Genomic DNA, 16137 nt, shown 5'->3' on the forward strand with positions numbered 1-16137 from the left:
CTGAGATGGAGCCCAAAGGGCCTTGCGGGGTGGCAGGGAGCGGCGTCAGGGCTGCTGACCCTCCTGCAGGATAGCCAAGTGAGGGGTTCGGCATCCGCTCCAAGAGGATACAGACAGGAAAGGACTCCTCACGTCCTCCAACACCACCAGTCTGCTTTTCTTTAATTGGATTTTATTTCGCTCTCCTAATGAAACCAGATTGCTCTATCAGAAGGCTTTGCAGCGCCCTGGCCAAACAGCTTCTTGTGCCGCCAGACAATAGCGGCCTCGTTGTGCCAAGGCAGCCCACAATAAATAACCCCTGGGAACACCACCGAGTTTCCCCCATGCCTGCAGGCCCCCCCGAGCCCTCCCCTCGCAGCCTTCCTGCTGCTCCTCAGGCAGCGTGCAACCTTACGCTTATCTTGGCTTTCTAAATATAACAGGCACAGCGAGACGGAGAAGGCCTTACCCAGGCACACAAGCCTGGCGCGGGCACAGCGCGTCCAAATCCCCCAGAAACAGGAAAATAAGGGGCTGGGGGAAAGGCCGAGCCGCTGCGTGGGGACAGAAGAGGCAGAAATCTGCCTGCAGCTCCTCGCGAGAGCTGCTGGGCGGAAAAGCAGAAGACCAGAACCACCAAAGGAGACGGGGAAGGCAGGGGGTGCTGCTTCGGGTTTTATCCGACAGAGGAAGGGGTGCAGGCGGGCTCTGCAGCAGCTGGAGTGAGCGCTGAGGAGCAGGACATGTCTCCCCCAGGAGCCTGGTGCTGTCTGTGGGGTAAGAAGTACAGCACGGCCCTGCTGGGGCGTCCTCCAAGTATTCTAGGGATGCTTCCTTCGGTGGGTGCTCGCCGCGCACCGAGGCGGTCACGTAGCACCGCCGGAGGAGGTGGCCGAGGGGAAGCCTCCGCTTCGTGACGTCAGCCCGGCTCCACCGCGGGGCTCGGTGACATTTGCAATTATTTTCCCAATTTGCATCCCCAGCCCTGGGCTCTCGGCTCCCTGCAGCCCCCCTGTAGGCTCAGCCGGGACCCAACTGCCATGTTTTTATTTACCCCGCGCTCCGCACCCGCTCCTCTGGTCGTGCTGAAGCCAGGGCCGTACCACTGGGGCAGCAGCAGTCACCTAGGGCTAAAGGCAAACTGAAAACACCCACAGAAAAACTTCTTTCTGCTCATCGCTCCCTATAAATTCAGGAGCGGCGGCGATACGGAACCCAAAAGCCAGCTGCAGGCCGTCGCGTTATCCCTGCCACCCCCACGCCGGAGCGATGGATCCCAGGGGCAGGAAGGGACATCCATCCTCTTCATCATCCTCCTCCTCCTCCTCCCCGCTGCCATCCCCATCGCCAGACCCCGCAGCCCCTCGCCCCGCAGCCCCCTGGGGGGCTGCAGACAGGATTTATTCCCACTTCTCTCCCTGCGGGGTCGCTATGGGGACACAAAGCAACGCCAGCAGCAAAATTCACCATTTTTTTTAAAAATGGAATAAATAAGGCTATTCGGCCCGGGGCGGGGGGGCAGCCCGTCCGGCGGGGGGGCTCGATCTACCTTTTTGACCTGATCCTCCTTCAGCTCCGTGAAGTAGTAGGCCAGGAGCTGGGCGGCGATCATCCTGCCGGCTGCACGGGCGGCTCCGCGCACGCAGCGATGCGGCGCCCGGGGATGGCCGCGCCGCCAGCCCAGCGCCTCCCCTTCCTCCCCTCCCTCCTCCTCCTCCTCCTCGTCCTCCTCCGGCTCCGCCCGCAGCCCCGGCCCGGCACGAAGCCCCCGCGGTGCTGGCCCCGGCAGCGAGGAAGAAGAGGAGGAGGAAGGAGGAGGGCAATCCACCGCCCTACCCTGCGGGGCTTTTTACAGCAATCCCACAGACACCGAGGGCTGCTGGAGGCTCCCTGCTGCTCGTTAAGCTCTAGTAGGGAAAGGGAAAAGCAAAATATATATTTTTTTTAAAATGCTGAGCTAAAGCTGTTTTCAGAAGCAGCCTCTGCACCCAGAAAGCTTTGGGAAAACAGCGGAGCTGACCCAGACATCGTCCTCTGCCCTGCGTGTGGGATCATGGCCAGGGCGCCCCGAGCATCCCCTCGCCACAAACCATGGGACCAGAGCGAGCAGGGCACAGCCTCGGCCCCTTGGGGTTGCTGGGAGACCCCCAGGTGGTCCCCTAAAGAAGGAGAATCTCTTGGACTGCTGTGCATTGAAGGATGCCACCTCCTATCTCCTCCATCAGTGAAATCCCTGCTTCAAGGATGCTGATGGCCGGGACGTGCCGCTGCCGCGTGCGTTCCCCAAGGAGGCGTCCACCGCTGCAAAGCCGCCGAGGGCCTGTGCAGCGATGCGATGCCCCTCTGCAAGCCGAAGGATGGATGTGAGCAGACGCCAAGGTGACACGTGTCAGCGGCCCGCAGGGCTCTCCCCCACGCCCTGTCCTTCCACGGGGACAGGAACGCACACCCATGCAAACGGCAGTGATGCTGGAGGCTTGATTTGCATGGAAATTGTCTGCCAAAGTCCAAGTGATTCAAAACCTGTTCCTTGAGTTTCCGGCTTCCTTTTCAATGCTGCTTTAATTCAATGGTTGCACTGGCAAAACTCACGAGCTTCTTTGGCAGACGTGTCCTCCTTCATGCTGCCCTAGTCAGCGCAGGCCGGCCGGACAGGATTTCCTTCTCCACGCCACCATGTCGGCTTTAGCCCTTTCTCAGTGAGATTTTCATCAAGCGATGGTCCTCTGGCTCGTTTGCTTGCCAAGCTAATGAGCAAACCTGCCTGTGCTCCTGGCGCAGGCCTTGCGCACCTGAAGGCACCCTGGGGCTGCCCTGCTGCTGGCATCGCCCTGCGACCAGGCGCAAAGCTCAGGGGTGGCACAGAAACGTGGAGCTGGGCAGCGTCTTCCCAAGCACGTCCTGCAACATCACCCTTGCACAGGCTGACCAAGCTCCCACTCGGGTGCCATTCACCTTTCAGACACTCTCCTCCTCGTCTGCTGGTTAGAAATTATCTTTAATTCCCGGCCCAGGCTTGCTCCTGTTTTCAATCCATCTGTCATCTGCTAAACCTCGCCTTTCAGCTGAAACTGCTCCCCTAACTCCCTGCTGCTCACTTGCTATAAATACCCGGGAAAGTAACCGTACACCTCCCGGCTTTTCCTTCATTAAGTACGACAGAGCTAGCTCTTTTTTCAGCTCCTTTCCCAGAAGACGACCAAGCTGGATCAGCAGCCTTTTTCACATGTGCCCCAGCCTGAATCCATCTCTACCAAATGTGGCAGCTAAAGTCAGGGAAATTGTTCAAGAAAGGGCCAAAACAGCTGTGCTGACATGCACAGTTCTCCAACTGGAAATACACCAACCCCCTGCCCGTTCAGGAGCACAAAACCTGGGGCTGCTGAGGTTAACAGGGCCATGACGATTGCCTCGTACCATTAGCCCTGCTCCCAGGGGACAGCACACCTTTCATCCCCCGCCAAAAATCGCCCTGCTTACAGCCCGGCTTGGCCGGCAGCATGCTGGCTGTCAGACGTCCTCGCCAAAAAGCTGCCCTGCAGCAGCCCAGGTTGAAATTTGCAAACAAGAAGTCATTTTGTGCACGTGTGCGTTTACATCTGCCTTTTGCTCCTGTCCGAGGGCAGCCTGGCACTGCTCGGTTCCTGAACGCCTTACGTTCGTGGTGCTGCCTCTACACAAGGTGTACAGGCTGTCCTCATATCACTGCCAGCTCCAACACCACCTAAACGCATGAAACATCGCTGCAGGAGTGTCTGCCCACTCAGTTAACACACTTGGATGAGCTCAAGTTCTTTTCAGCTAATCTTTGACCAAATGAAGGCAATTCAAACCGCGCCCTCTCAGCTCTCGAGGAATTTGAATCAGCCAGCTAAAACTGAGAGGTACAAAATATCCAAACTGGCTGGGAATAACAAAGGTCTTAAGAGCAATCAAGGGAAGGACAAATTTATTTTTCTTCATCTACCAAGTGAATTCTTCACCTACCTAGAAGTGAATTGAAATCACAAATTTCACAAATCATTACAGTGGCTTTTCTCTCCACTGACCATTTGTATTACATATTTCAAAACTCACCAAGAACACCTAGCTCAGGTTTCCTTTAAGCTATAAAAAGCAATAAAAAAGTTCAAAACGATTACTCTAAAGCCTTCCAAGTTCTGTGCAATGAAAATAAGACCCATACACAATATAAACCCCCAAATAAACTAGAGAATAAAGCATACGCTTAAGCAGGAGGTGGTTTATGTGACAAGAGTCAACAGCAATTAATGGAGACGGCACCATGGTTTAATGAGTATTGCAAACAACGTGGTTTGTCTTCAGCTGTTGAGCGTGGCATTCAGGAAGAAATTAACTCTACACCCTAAACGACATTAGAAAAAAAGCAACAGCCCACCTGAAGCAAAACAAGTGCGCTGTTTGAACATCTAGTATCTTTAACCTGCACCTTGTGAGGGAGGATAGGTGAGCGTGTGGGCAGCTTGCGTGCTGTGACCAGCACTGGGATGCAGGAGCAGGGTAGCTAAATACCCCCATGGACACCCAGCCCCCTTGCAAGCCCTCTTTGCACTGCCAGGCATGCTGGTGTTACTTCTGGGGGGCCAGGAGGAGCTGTGCAGAGGCTGCCTGATGCAACCACGCAGCTCCCTGCCTCTGCATACCGGAGAAAGCCGCCTCCTGCGAGGCTCTTGTACCTCCTTACCATCCAGCCCTGGGTTTTTCCTTCTGCTTTACTGGAAAAGATCAATTCAGCAGCCAATTAATTACCGGCACCTAATGTACGCTGCCAGGCATCCAGCAGGCTAATTTTGAAGTCTACCGTGCCTCAAGACAAATCACTAGAGGCTGAAGGTGACACCTGATGACTTGCAGCTATTTTGATGGTGCTCTAATCTTATTGCCCAGGTTTAGCTGTACCAACTGAAGTCATTCAGAATATCAACTCTCCTGGGTGTTCCCCCCATCCCCCCCTGCATGTTTCTTCATTAAGCGTTTACTGTTCTATATTAGTCTGTGTTCAGATGTGACTCCTAGAGAGTTTTTAATCACGTCCATCGCGTAGCTTTGATGTACACAGCTGCTAAATCATTCCTACTTTTGTAAGGAAAAATTCAAGTGGTAGTTGTGGGGTTTTTTTTGGTTGCTGTTGTTTGCTTAAGTGTCTGAAAAATGATCAATCCACATTTATCCACGTTGCATTTTCCCTTCACGATACTTAAAGCAAAGCGAAAGAGAGCAGCATCTCTAAGAAACAGTAATTTACCAGCTCATAGCAGCACGTCCAACTAACAAGAGGATTTTTTAATCTCCTTTGAAGCTCCCGTTTCTCAGTAGGAGACTATGTGCTAGCATGAAAGGAAGCACTGAGCATTTGTGCTGAACTCGGTGCAGAAGCTACTAAGAAAATCTGAAAGCAGCACAGATATCGATTTACTAATGCATTTAACCTCATTCAGCTGAATTGCTTATGCAATTTCACCTTGCCAGGAGGCATGGCAAGCAGGCACTACCACACAGCCGGCCGGGGGCCGGGATGTTTTATCTCATTTTTCCCCTATTAAGAAACACGATTAGCTAGGAGCACCTTGAGGAGATCTCATTCCATGCATGGGAAAGGCCACGCCACACGTGGATGGAGCAGCAGGCACTCAGAAGGTGGTTTTGATGCTCCTGGTACAGCACACGAGAGCATGTTTCCTAGGGACGAGTGCTTCCCCTGGTTAACAAAGGGCCAGAACAGGCTCGGCACGTCTCACCAAACCAGACACCCCAGCCAAGAAAGCGCTGTGGGTTTCACCTGCACCCAAATATCAGCGAGGCCCTCAGGCAGGGACCTGGTGGGACTGCCAGAGCTCTGGCAGGAGAGCCCAGAGAAGACAACCACCTCTGGCCCGGAAAGTAGGATCCCTCTCCTGGCCTTCTGGTGACACAGGCTGAGGACTGCCAGTGCTAACAACTGCCTAATAGTTTGTTTTTCTTTTTAATGTATATTATATGTCATCAAAAAAATAATTTAAGTTCTACTACTTTATTTTAAAAGCTAGCATTTTCCATGCCTAGTAGTGTGTCTGGGCTGTCAGGAAGCATCACTGTGATACACACACCGCTGTCGCTGCCTGCAGCGGCCGCTGGTGGGGAGAACGCACATAGGGGAAAAAAATAAACAAAATAAAAAATAAAAACACTATTTGGGAGGTCTAGCTGATGATTTGTTTTTAAACCTTAATGATGGCAAACTTCATTTAACTGGGATCAAAACAATTACTCCACCTTTAGCTAACCAATACCTCCAAAACCCATGGGCTGCACGAGCTGTTCCACAAAGAACTTCCCTCCCCTGCTCCTCACATTCGTGGTTAACGCCAAGAAACATCTCTCCAGAGTCACACCACCACATGACCTCATCTCCAGCTACCGTGCTACACAGCAGAGCTTCTCTTTGCAGCCGTACGACAAAGATGCTAATAATTTTAAGTGGTTTAGTGTCTGCTTGCGCAGTGTTTCAGCAGAGAAAAGCCAACGCAACGGGAGGGCAAAAACTGCAGCAGAGCGGAAGGGCGGAAGGGAGGACAGGCGGCACTGTTAGTGTCCAAGCCTCCCCTGCTGGCTGGAGATGAAGCGGGACGAGGAGAGGCGTTCCCCTGCTGTAGGGAGAGGAAGAGTTCCTGAGGCAGTGGCAGGAGAGGAGCCCGACTTGGCAGCGAGAGCCGGGCCTCAGCCAAGAGCCACCAAGTCCAGGCCTCTCCAGACACAGCTGTGAATGGGGTGATCCAGCACCCTGCTTCAGTAACACTCAAACAGGGAACTCAGCAAAACTGGGAATTTACCTACAACTAAATGCTCTCTTGTCACTCTTTAATCTCAAAGCCCAAACTCAGAAGCTTTATCACCCCATATTTATATAAATACCAATAGTCTAAATCTCCTATCCTCCAGTATTTTATAATATTTAAGAGGAACTTGAAACCCAAATACCGCCCCGAGATGGATTCCCTCCCCATAGCAGCGTACCTGACAGCTCCACCACAGAGCAGCTGCAAAAGGAAGGCACCATCTCCTCAGTGCTACAGACATCCCCTGCAGAACGGGGATTCACCACAGCAACTTCTCTCTCCCCAGTGTCAAAAGATTACAACGACTTTTACATCTCCACAGAGGAAAGCAACAACCACTCTTAGTTTAACACTTTTTCCATTGAGGTAAAAACTGTTGCACCAAGGAAGCACTTTTACTAGTGCATTGGTACCAAGTCACCACTGCAGACCTTAAGTGTATACATACACACACACATACATAGCAGCATTTCAGCAAACACAGTTTATAGGGCAAGAGAAGGGCAGAGTTTCTACGCTGATGAACCTAAAATCAATTAATTGCCATTCCTGACCAGGAGGTGAGCATTTGTTTCATTTCACAGAACATCTCTTGACTCCAGCAAATTGAAATGAGCACAAATGCAGACTTCTGATACACTACTTAATTTCTAATGTTAATAGAAATTTTACAGAAATGACAGTGAAAAATTAAGTATAATACAGAGTTCAAACTGTTTTGAAATTCCAGAAGGCAGGACGTAAGTTTAAAATATTTCCATTCAAATCCTTCATCCAGAGCAGAAGCAGCTCAATTAAAGAATGCCTGCATAACCAGCAATTCACTTAAGTGACAAGGCAGTTATGATTACTTTAATGAAGAAAACACAACCTAACTTATTGTACTACATAGAGCTTTTCTAAATCTGCTTTCAGCTCCTCACAGATCATGGAGGCACTTTGTCAAAAGCTCTAACACACCCTCTGTGCTGGATGACTTACAACAACAAAGCCAACCCTTCATCCTTACAAAAAGCGTGCAGGAAAGGGAAGGGTAAAAATGCAGGTAAACTCTGGCAAGCAGCTGGTTACTGTGCACTGGTATGCACTGTCCCAAGAGGGTTTTAATCACACATTCCAAAAATGTGTCTTAACCATATTGCATCTTTTCTACATCAGCAGTAAAACTGTAATGAAGAGCTTGTATTTTACTGTACAGAGAATAAGATCTGTCCCCCTCTTTTGGCTGTCCACTAATAACCAGTTCAAAACAAGGTGCTACCTCTCAGCCCAGTCTGAGACCAGTTTCCATTAAGTGTACATCTTTCTCCTTGATCCAGCATTTGATCCTAGTGAAAATCAGTTTGCATTGCAAGTCCCAAACCCACACTGGTACAGGTATTAATTGCAGAGACTTCAGGGTTGTGCCTCCTTTTCCAGCAACACCCAATGTAAGAGAGCTCTCCTTCCAGGCCGTGTTAAACACACACGACAGCAAGCTTGCTCCAATACTGTGTTAAGACACCCACCACCCTTTAGCCCAAAAGGGGTGCAAGGCAGTTACTTACTGGGCACAGCAGGGAGCAGCAGTAGCCGGGCACATCCAGGGCATTCAGCTCCTTCCATGTAGCCATAGCGAGAGCACCTCTTGTCATGTCACATTGTCATCACAGGGGGCTGTCAACAAGAAAGGAGACAGACCTGTAGGTTTCCACATCTGCTCCCCCACCCTCAGGATGCCTATGGACACCCCACAGGCTTGTATATACCTTGCAGACAGGTGCTCTATTCAAAACCCATCCAACAGCTGGGGTACAGCAGATGCAGACCCTTGGTTAGTACACCCCAAGAAACAGGGGAAATGGGGGGCATATGGGTTACAGACAGCAAGGGTGACCCAGAGTAATGGTGGAAATGGGGAACGTGTGGGCAAAACATCGACCCTTGCATGGCACCATGCTATGGCAGAGTCGTCTAATTCCTGCTGCGTACAGGGAAGGAGGGCTTAAGCAAACATTGTGAGACAACACTCAAGTCCTGGTAACAGGACTTATCCTAATCAGAAGAACCTGCCAGGCCTTGAAAATATGAAACTTGCACCAAAAATCAGTACAGGAACACAGTCACACAAGCTGGACTTGCAGTCAAGCGTCATCCAGGAGCAACAGCAGATTTTGAGCTGCGCTGTGGCAATTTGGTATTTTTGGCCAACCTCTTCCATCTGCCTCAGGAGATGTTGGAGGAAGATGTCCACAGCTCCTCCCAGCCTACCTCCATGAGCTGAGGAGCAAGGACCAAGGATTTTGGCTTCTGTGATTTTCCAAGTCTTAATCACAAAACCCGCACTTTTTACCCCAAGCAACTAGGGACCAGGCCGAGAGCTTTCTCCGGAGAGCAGAGGTTGATGTACAAAGCTACCTCCAGTGTAAAACCACAGGGGACGAGGGCGGCATGGCAGGCTCAGCTCCCATGTGCCTTGCCCCAGGATGGGCACCCTGTTGGATCCCCACCACCATTTTGGCTGCCAAGGGAAGGGGTGACAGGCCCTGCAGAGAGAATCCACCTGCACCTGCCATGGTCAGCCACGTCTGCAGGCGGATTCCCCTCACCTCCCCAGCTCTCTCACACAGCTTTTGAGGAGCCAGCGAACTCCCTGTGAGGGGGTTTTCCACCCATGTTCATTTTCAGGGTTCAGCTCCAGCCCTGACCAGCCCCCAGGGCACCCACGAAGCCTTTTTGGGGTCCTCCTCTTCCCACCTCAACCTTTGCTCCCTCAAGCCACCCTGATTCTCACAAGGTATTTGCCAGGTGAACAAGGTGCCAGCGGCGGGGCTGAGGGGACTCTGAGGGAGAGCGCATGGCTGCCCAGCTGATTCCAGAATGTTCCAGCAGCCCCACTGCAAGCCACAGCTGACTCCCTCGGGGGAAAACAAATTGAAGAAATGGCAAATTGAAGAAATACCGAACATCAGAGTAGTGAGGGGAAAAAAAGCGTGAGGAACAGTCCTGCAAGCCCCAAAAAGGAGGGGAAGTCTTGGTGCCAGAGCAGAGACTGACAGCCCATCAGGAGACCACAGTGGGGCCAGTCCTCACACTGGTGATATGTCCATGCTGGGGAAGGCGTTTTTAATTTTGTCTTTGGTTCTTACAATCCAAATCTACTTTGATTGGCAATGAATTAACTTAATTTTCCCTCAGTCAAGTCTGTTTTGCCCGTGACACCTGAATTTCTCCCCCTATCTTGATGAGGATGATGGGTGAGAGTAGCAGGATGGGTGTCTGGCAGCCAGCCCGTGGCCAACCCAGCACACCAGGTCAAATACAAACCTCAAAGGGATTCTGGGCTGATGTTTTCATTCTCAGATTTTCACACACACAAAAAAATGATAGACGGGGAAGAAAATTTTCAAAATTCATGTAAGTATCAGAAAGTCCTTATTTTAACTAAATAGGTTTCTCAATCTCTCTGACCCATTCCTGACAGAAACTCAAGAGTCTGGGTTCATGAGATATTGATTCTCCATTGCCTGTCTCTTGTAGCATTTTTTTTTCTTTTTTAGTGTAAAACGAGAAGATGAAATACCCAGAATAAAGTAATAACTTGGTTTTGCAGACAGAGGAATTCATGTCTGGAAAGGAGAAACAGTCTGTGGCTACCGGGCAGCATTTGAGACCCAGAAAATCTTCCTCAGTTGCTCTAACACCTGCCCTCAATATAAGATGCTACTGATTCAGGCCTCCAGCACCAATCTGCAGGGATGCGCATCATGCAGAGGTCAGGAGGTCTCAGGCTTTTCAGTACAGGCCCAGACAACCCCTTCCTTCCCCCTGGATAGCAGTGACACCGCACGTGGCTTAAAAAACAGTTTCCTCGGTGGTGGGACAATCACCCTCCTTGCAGTGCTTTGTCAGCACCCCAAGTACTCAGGGAATTTTTGCCTCTCTGAAGCACTACCTATTCAAAACAACAGGCCTCAACTCAGATTCTTTAAACTTTGATCAGAGCTGGGACAATAAGTCTGGTCAATTTCAAACTGCAAAAGAGAAATTTGCGTAAAAATAAAACTGAGTTTTTCACATACTCTTGGCTTTATCTGGAGAGCAATCTGGACATTAAGAGACAACCAACAGCACAAACAGGATCCCAAATATACTTAAAGAGCAAAAAGTCCCTCTGCAGCGGAGTGACAATGGTGCTTCATTTGGATCTGCTTTCCAAATACTTACAAAGCATCCCCTTCCAATCACAACATGCCACTTTGAAATGCCAGTACCACTTAGCTCCTGAGTCTATTAGACCATGAAACAATAAATCCAGAGATATAAAAATAAACCAGATACCTACTTTAGCACCCAGTTGAGTTGACAGGTGTTATCCCGATGGCTCCATGGCAAAAGCATCTTCAGAAATGCCATACCTTGACCTTTGCACAACAGGCGTCATGAAGATGGTCTCCAAAACCCAGTGTCTTCCCAAAAGGTGCTAATATTAACTAGAGCTCTTTGTTTCTTTGCACTCAAGGTTTCTCCCTGTCAGCTTTCTGGCATTTGCCAGCGTGGTGCACGCTTTATTGGGCAGATATTGAGCTGCAAATTCCTTCATACTTCTCTATCCGCAGCATTCTGCAGCTAAAGCGCTAACCGGCCAGCAGATGAAAATGCCACTTACTGCTTATTCCTGCTGCAGTTAGTTGAATTAAAACCTCTTTGTTTGCAAGCTGTAAACAAGTTCTTCTTAATCTTTCAATAAAAAAATGTCAATTATGCTCTCTAACAATGTAACTTCATTGTGATGAAAGAAGGCATTGCTATTGCACTAATCATGATAACATATCAGCTGCTTTTAGAGTCAATTCCTTTTTGTGCAAAACTTAATGACCATGCAATTATTCAAATTTCAGACTAACAGACTAGGCTTTAGACCTACAATGCTGCTCCCTTACTCTGAAAACACACACTTGAAAGCAACAGAAAAGTCTCCAAAGTACGATTTCCAAGCTCAGAACACAAAACACCTTTAAAATTCATTCAGCACAGATGAACTCGGGCCCATATTAAGCACAGCTACTTCACTGGAGAGCCAAGAAAGAAAGCCAAATCTTCGGCACGCTATCGCAGGCGCTTCTCAGGCCCATGGCTTTCATTTGGCTTCACTGGGGGCCGTGTTTATCTCCACCTTCCTCGTCTCTCTCTGGTTTCAGTGCATTTCCTGCAGAATCGCTAGCCGCAGCAGATGTGCCCTTCGGGCATTTCAACTTTTTTTTTTTTCTCATGCCAGTATTTATCCCATTTGTTTCCAGAATCAGCTGCAGCTCCCAAATCAGCATCTGTAACTTTCCGCTTTGAAGTATTTAGGACATGCCTGCTGGGAAAGCATCTTCCTTCTTTACCTGCTCAGACCCTCACAGACTCTGACTCCGTGCCCTTCCGTCATCCATTTTCTCCTCCTGCAGAGAGCTCCCCACTACAACAAAGTTGTCCATCACCAGCTGCTCTGCTCTGTTAACTGCTTATGTCCCAACAACCGTTCTTGTCATCCTAACCATGCTTTATTTGTGTTTTCATGCAGCTGCAGGCAGACGTGGCTGCTGCCACAGGACCTCAGCTCACCCTGTAAGGTGCCTTTCCCCCACTGCTGAGGGAACGCCTGTGCTAAACGCAGCCCCGCAGGACCCATCCCCTCCATATCACCCTGCTCTCCAGCTCTCCACAGCAGCAGAGTACAGCGTTTTTTCACTCCCAGGAGGGGCCAAAGACTGCAGCAATGAGGACAACCCTCTATACAGCCTCACGGGAGCAGCCCAAGTCCTACAGCTAACCAGATGGCCCAGCATCACCGTATGGTTGCCCTATAGGAACTGGGACTTCCTGCGGCCTTTCCAGGTGCACAGAAACCTCTGCCAAGCTGAATTTCCAAATAGCAAGAGGCAAATTAAGAAAAACAAAAATAGTAAATTGAATCAACATCACTGGTGTTTTGAGAGCTGAACCCTGGCGTTTTTGAAATGCCCAAGGCGAGGAGCTATGTCGTCCCGCCAAGTCCAAAGGAAACAGACACTAGTACAGTAGCCACCCCACTGCCTCCCTTCCCTTTTTATGCTGCTCACAAAATAATAATAAACTGAGACAGTTGATTTACTTATATCCCTAAATAGTCCTTGTAATTCACTGCTTATAACATATCACATCTTGCATTGCTCTTACCCCTCTTCTCCACTACTGTGACTTACTTTAAGATGTTCCAATCTGCAATAACAAATCTATGGGGAAGCTTTGGCTGTTGCTGTGCCATACTCTTCACACATCTCTCCCTTCTTCTGCAAAGTCTTTATCCTTCCCAACAAAAAGGAGAAAAGAAGATATAGTGGCAGTGAAACCATTTTGGTCTTTCCCCTGCCCATCTCCCCCTTCTGCATTTTTTGTTAAAAACATACAGCTTTATTTTTTATTACTTGGGTTTAACTTAATGCTTTGGGGATAAGAATAGGAATTCTGTTACTTGTTTTAAAAATCAGTCAGGAAAAATAAAGAGTGAAAGGACCTTCTTCCACTCCTGGCAAGCTCCAAATTGCTGAGGCTCACCAGCATTTGGGTCTTCAATTCCTTCACAGTAGACAGCCAGCCTGGAGTCTTTCATCTGTTTTCCTGTAGCACATTCCTTGTGCTAGTGGCAAGGGTTTTCTGGAGGAACCCATGTTTACTGGGTTTCTTACCTATTCTGTCCTCTCTTCATGGCACAGTTTGTACAATCTCTAGAGGTGCCAAGGCCATGTGAGGCCCTCAGACACAAGGCACAGACAATATGTAAGACTGGGTAGGTAAGGGGCTGAAATCCAGAAGACATTATAAAGCACACAACAAGATCAAAATTATTTCGGCATTTCCTTCTCTGATAAATGTGACCACCATTTTTACAGCACTTTCAATGTGCACCTGCAATGCAATAGGATCAACGAGAGAGAGGAAAACATTAATTAAGCTTTCTGTGTTTTTATACCTTGCTTTATATCCACTGAACGGATGCAGTGCTGGGACAAAGTAGACATCTGATTTCCCTGCCTCCCCAGACAGGCTATCCACACTCACGCATAGGAATAGTTCTGTGATGTTTTCTGTTGTTGTTTTTATTTTGTTTGTGTGTTTTGTTGTTGATGATGGCTGTTTTTTCGTGATGTTGTGTTGTGGGTTTTTGTTGTTGTTTTGTTTTTGACTGACAAGCTACCTACTTGACAAGTCTGGGAAATGCTCTGGATGGGCCCTCAGTGACGGTCCAAGGCAGCGGAGGTCCTTACGAGAAAGACTGTGAGTTTACAAAGCTGGACAACACTCATTGAGTCTCCAAAGTCCCTCCTCCCTCTCCATGCACCACTACACTGACATTGTATCTGAGATCCCAAACAAAAGACAGCTCACTTTACAAATGCAAAGAAACAAATGACAACAATACTTTCGTTTCGGTATTACCTACATTTCAACCCCTGACTTCTTTACACTGATCTGCTAATCCTATATAATACTGACTTCCCAAGGGAGATTATGCTAATCAGGATTTCTGAAAGATTTACAAATGATCCTATATTTACTTTTGCACTGACAAAGGGTGGATGTCACCAACGAGCTGCTACTGCATTTTCTCTGGATTATGAGTCAAGCACCAGCGCTGTCCAAATCTATAGCCACTGAAATGTCTTTTTAGCAGGAATAACGATATATTTAGGATCACCTTTTCCCCACAGTTGAAAGGATCATTTTTAGGATCACCTTTTCCCCACAGCTGCAACCTCATACTGGGAGTTTCTAGAAAGCAAAAGCCTTTATACCTCTACCCAGTTAAAACTTTCCAAATCAAATGTATGACTTGGATCTGAAAAAAGATGTTCATGTCTTCAAGAAGCAACAAAACAAAAATCAGTAAATTCAAGAAGCACCAAACACATTGACTGGAGGGAAAACCCACAGAAGTGAAATATCATCAAGGTACCAAAACACAGTAGAAAAGCACATCTAAGACATTAAACTGGAAGAATCCCATTTTATTTTAAATCAACTACCAATGTTATGTGATCAGTTGTACTATGTGTCTTTCAGAATACGGAATACTGTGTCATATTTAATATAAGGCCTCTACTTTTATTTTAAAATAGGGCTTTTAACCAAATCGCTACATACCACGTGCATAGAAGGGTTTTGGCTCAGGGGCTTGATATCCATACAAAACAGACTGCAAGTTTGCAACACTCCTTGAGTTTCCACACACCAACGTAACCAGCAACATGAATGCTGCATCATTACCCGGATGGAGAATGTTTTGTCTTAGTGTCAGCTGAAAGCCTGTGTGTTTATAGGATCCCTGGGAAACTACTAGGGATGTTTGTAGCCCCCATAACTCTCACAGCCCTTCCTTCCTCCATGGCTGCCCAAAAAAAATCCTTTCTCAGCAGCCTCCCCAGCCTGGATGCCATCTCCCTCCCCAGCAGACGTGTTATCAGGTCTGTGTAGCAGCTGCCTGGGTTCACAGCAAACCTACAGAAAAGGCAAGAGCGTGTGTGTGCTGGGCCTTAGGGACTACAACAAGAGCTGTAAGTGCCAGGCACTTTGCGAGCAGAGTTTCAGGTTCATGTGACCAGATTCCACAACACCCACAGATTCACTGGAAAAAAAAATGCAGATGCAAATATATATATATATATATATATATTATTGTTGTGTGGGGTTAATCTACTGCAGAAAAGGAACAGCTGCAACAGAGGTGTAAACTGACTGTGTGAATATTTCCCTAAAAAGACTAAAACAAAAATCCAAAGCAATATAGAATTCCTTTCTAAATTTAAAGCAAGAATCTGCACAAGTGGTTTACCTTGTGTTGTTACTGATATGCATTCCAGTTGTGCAGAGCCGCCTTTAGAACAGAAGCGCGATACATTCTCTGCATCATACTCACGTGTCCATCATGAGGCAAGTCCATGTCACCTCTCTCCAGTTGTACAGGGACATATTTCACCCACAGATGTACTTTTGCAGATTAGCACAATCCACGTCCCCAAAAGGACCCAGAAGTACAAAGCTAGTACAAGATCGCAGAATGCCCAGGGGAAAAACAGCCAGTGCAAAAGCACTATTTCTAGGCTCTGCATAGCCCCAACCCTTGATGTGTTTTTTTTTTTCCTGTACCCAGCTACATATAACTTTGCCTCTGCTACACAGCAAGCAGTTTCCGTGACTCTGTGGACTCTGAAATATAATGAAAAAGGAACATATTAAGCTGCATGGCAGGAGGAGGAAAACATTACACGTGAGTTCACAACTTGTCTCTTCTCCGTTGCTCTGCACAGGGAGCTCA

General features: G+C 48.4%; 1 protein-coding gene across 2 annotated transcripts in view; it reads right to left on the bottom strand.

Moving 5' to 3' along the window:
* Positions 1–8466, bottom strand: part of LOC106030903 (hexokinase-1) — a 42129-nt gene extending 33663 nt beyond the window's left edge. The window contains exon 1 of one of the 2 annotated variants that reach the window (XM_048069341.2): positions 8366–8466. In XM_048069341.2, coding sequence (XP_047925298.1) covers positions 8366–8452 — 87 coding nt within the window. In that variant the 5' untranslated portion in view covers positions 8453–8466. Of the gene's footprint in view, positions 1–1531; positions 1712–8365 lie in introns of those variants that run through there. The other variant, XM_067000179.1, reaches the window with a different exon arrangement.
* Between the last annotated feature and the right edge of the window lie 7671 nt (positions 8467–16137).

The sequence above is a fragment of the Anser cygnoides genome, chromosome 7 (genome assembly GCF_040182565.1).
Source record: "Anser cygnoides isolate HZ-2024a breed goose chromosome 7, Taihu_goose_T2T_genome, whole genome shotgun sequence".
NCBI classification, from domain to species: Eukaryota; Metazoa; Chordata; class Aves; order Anseriformes; family Anatidae; genus Anser; species Anser cygnoides.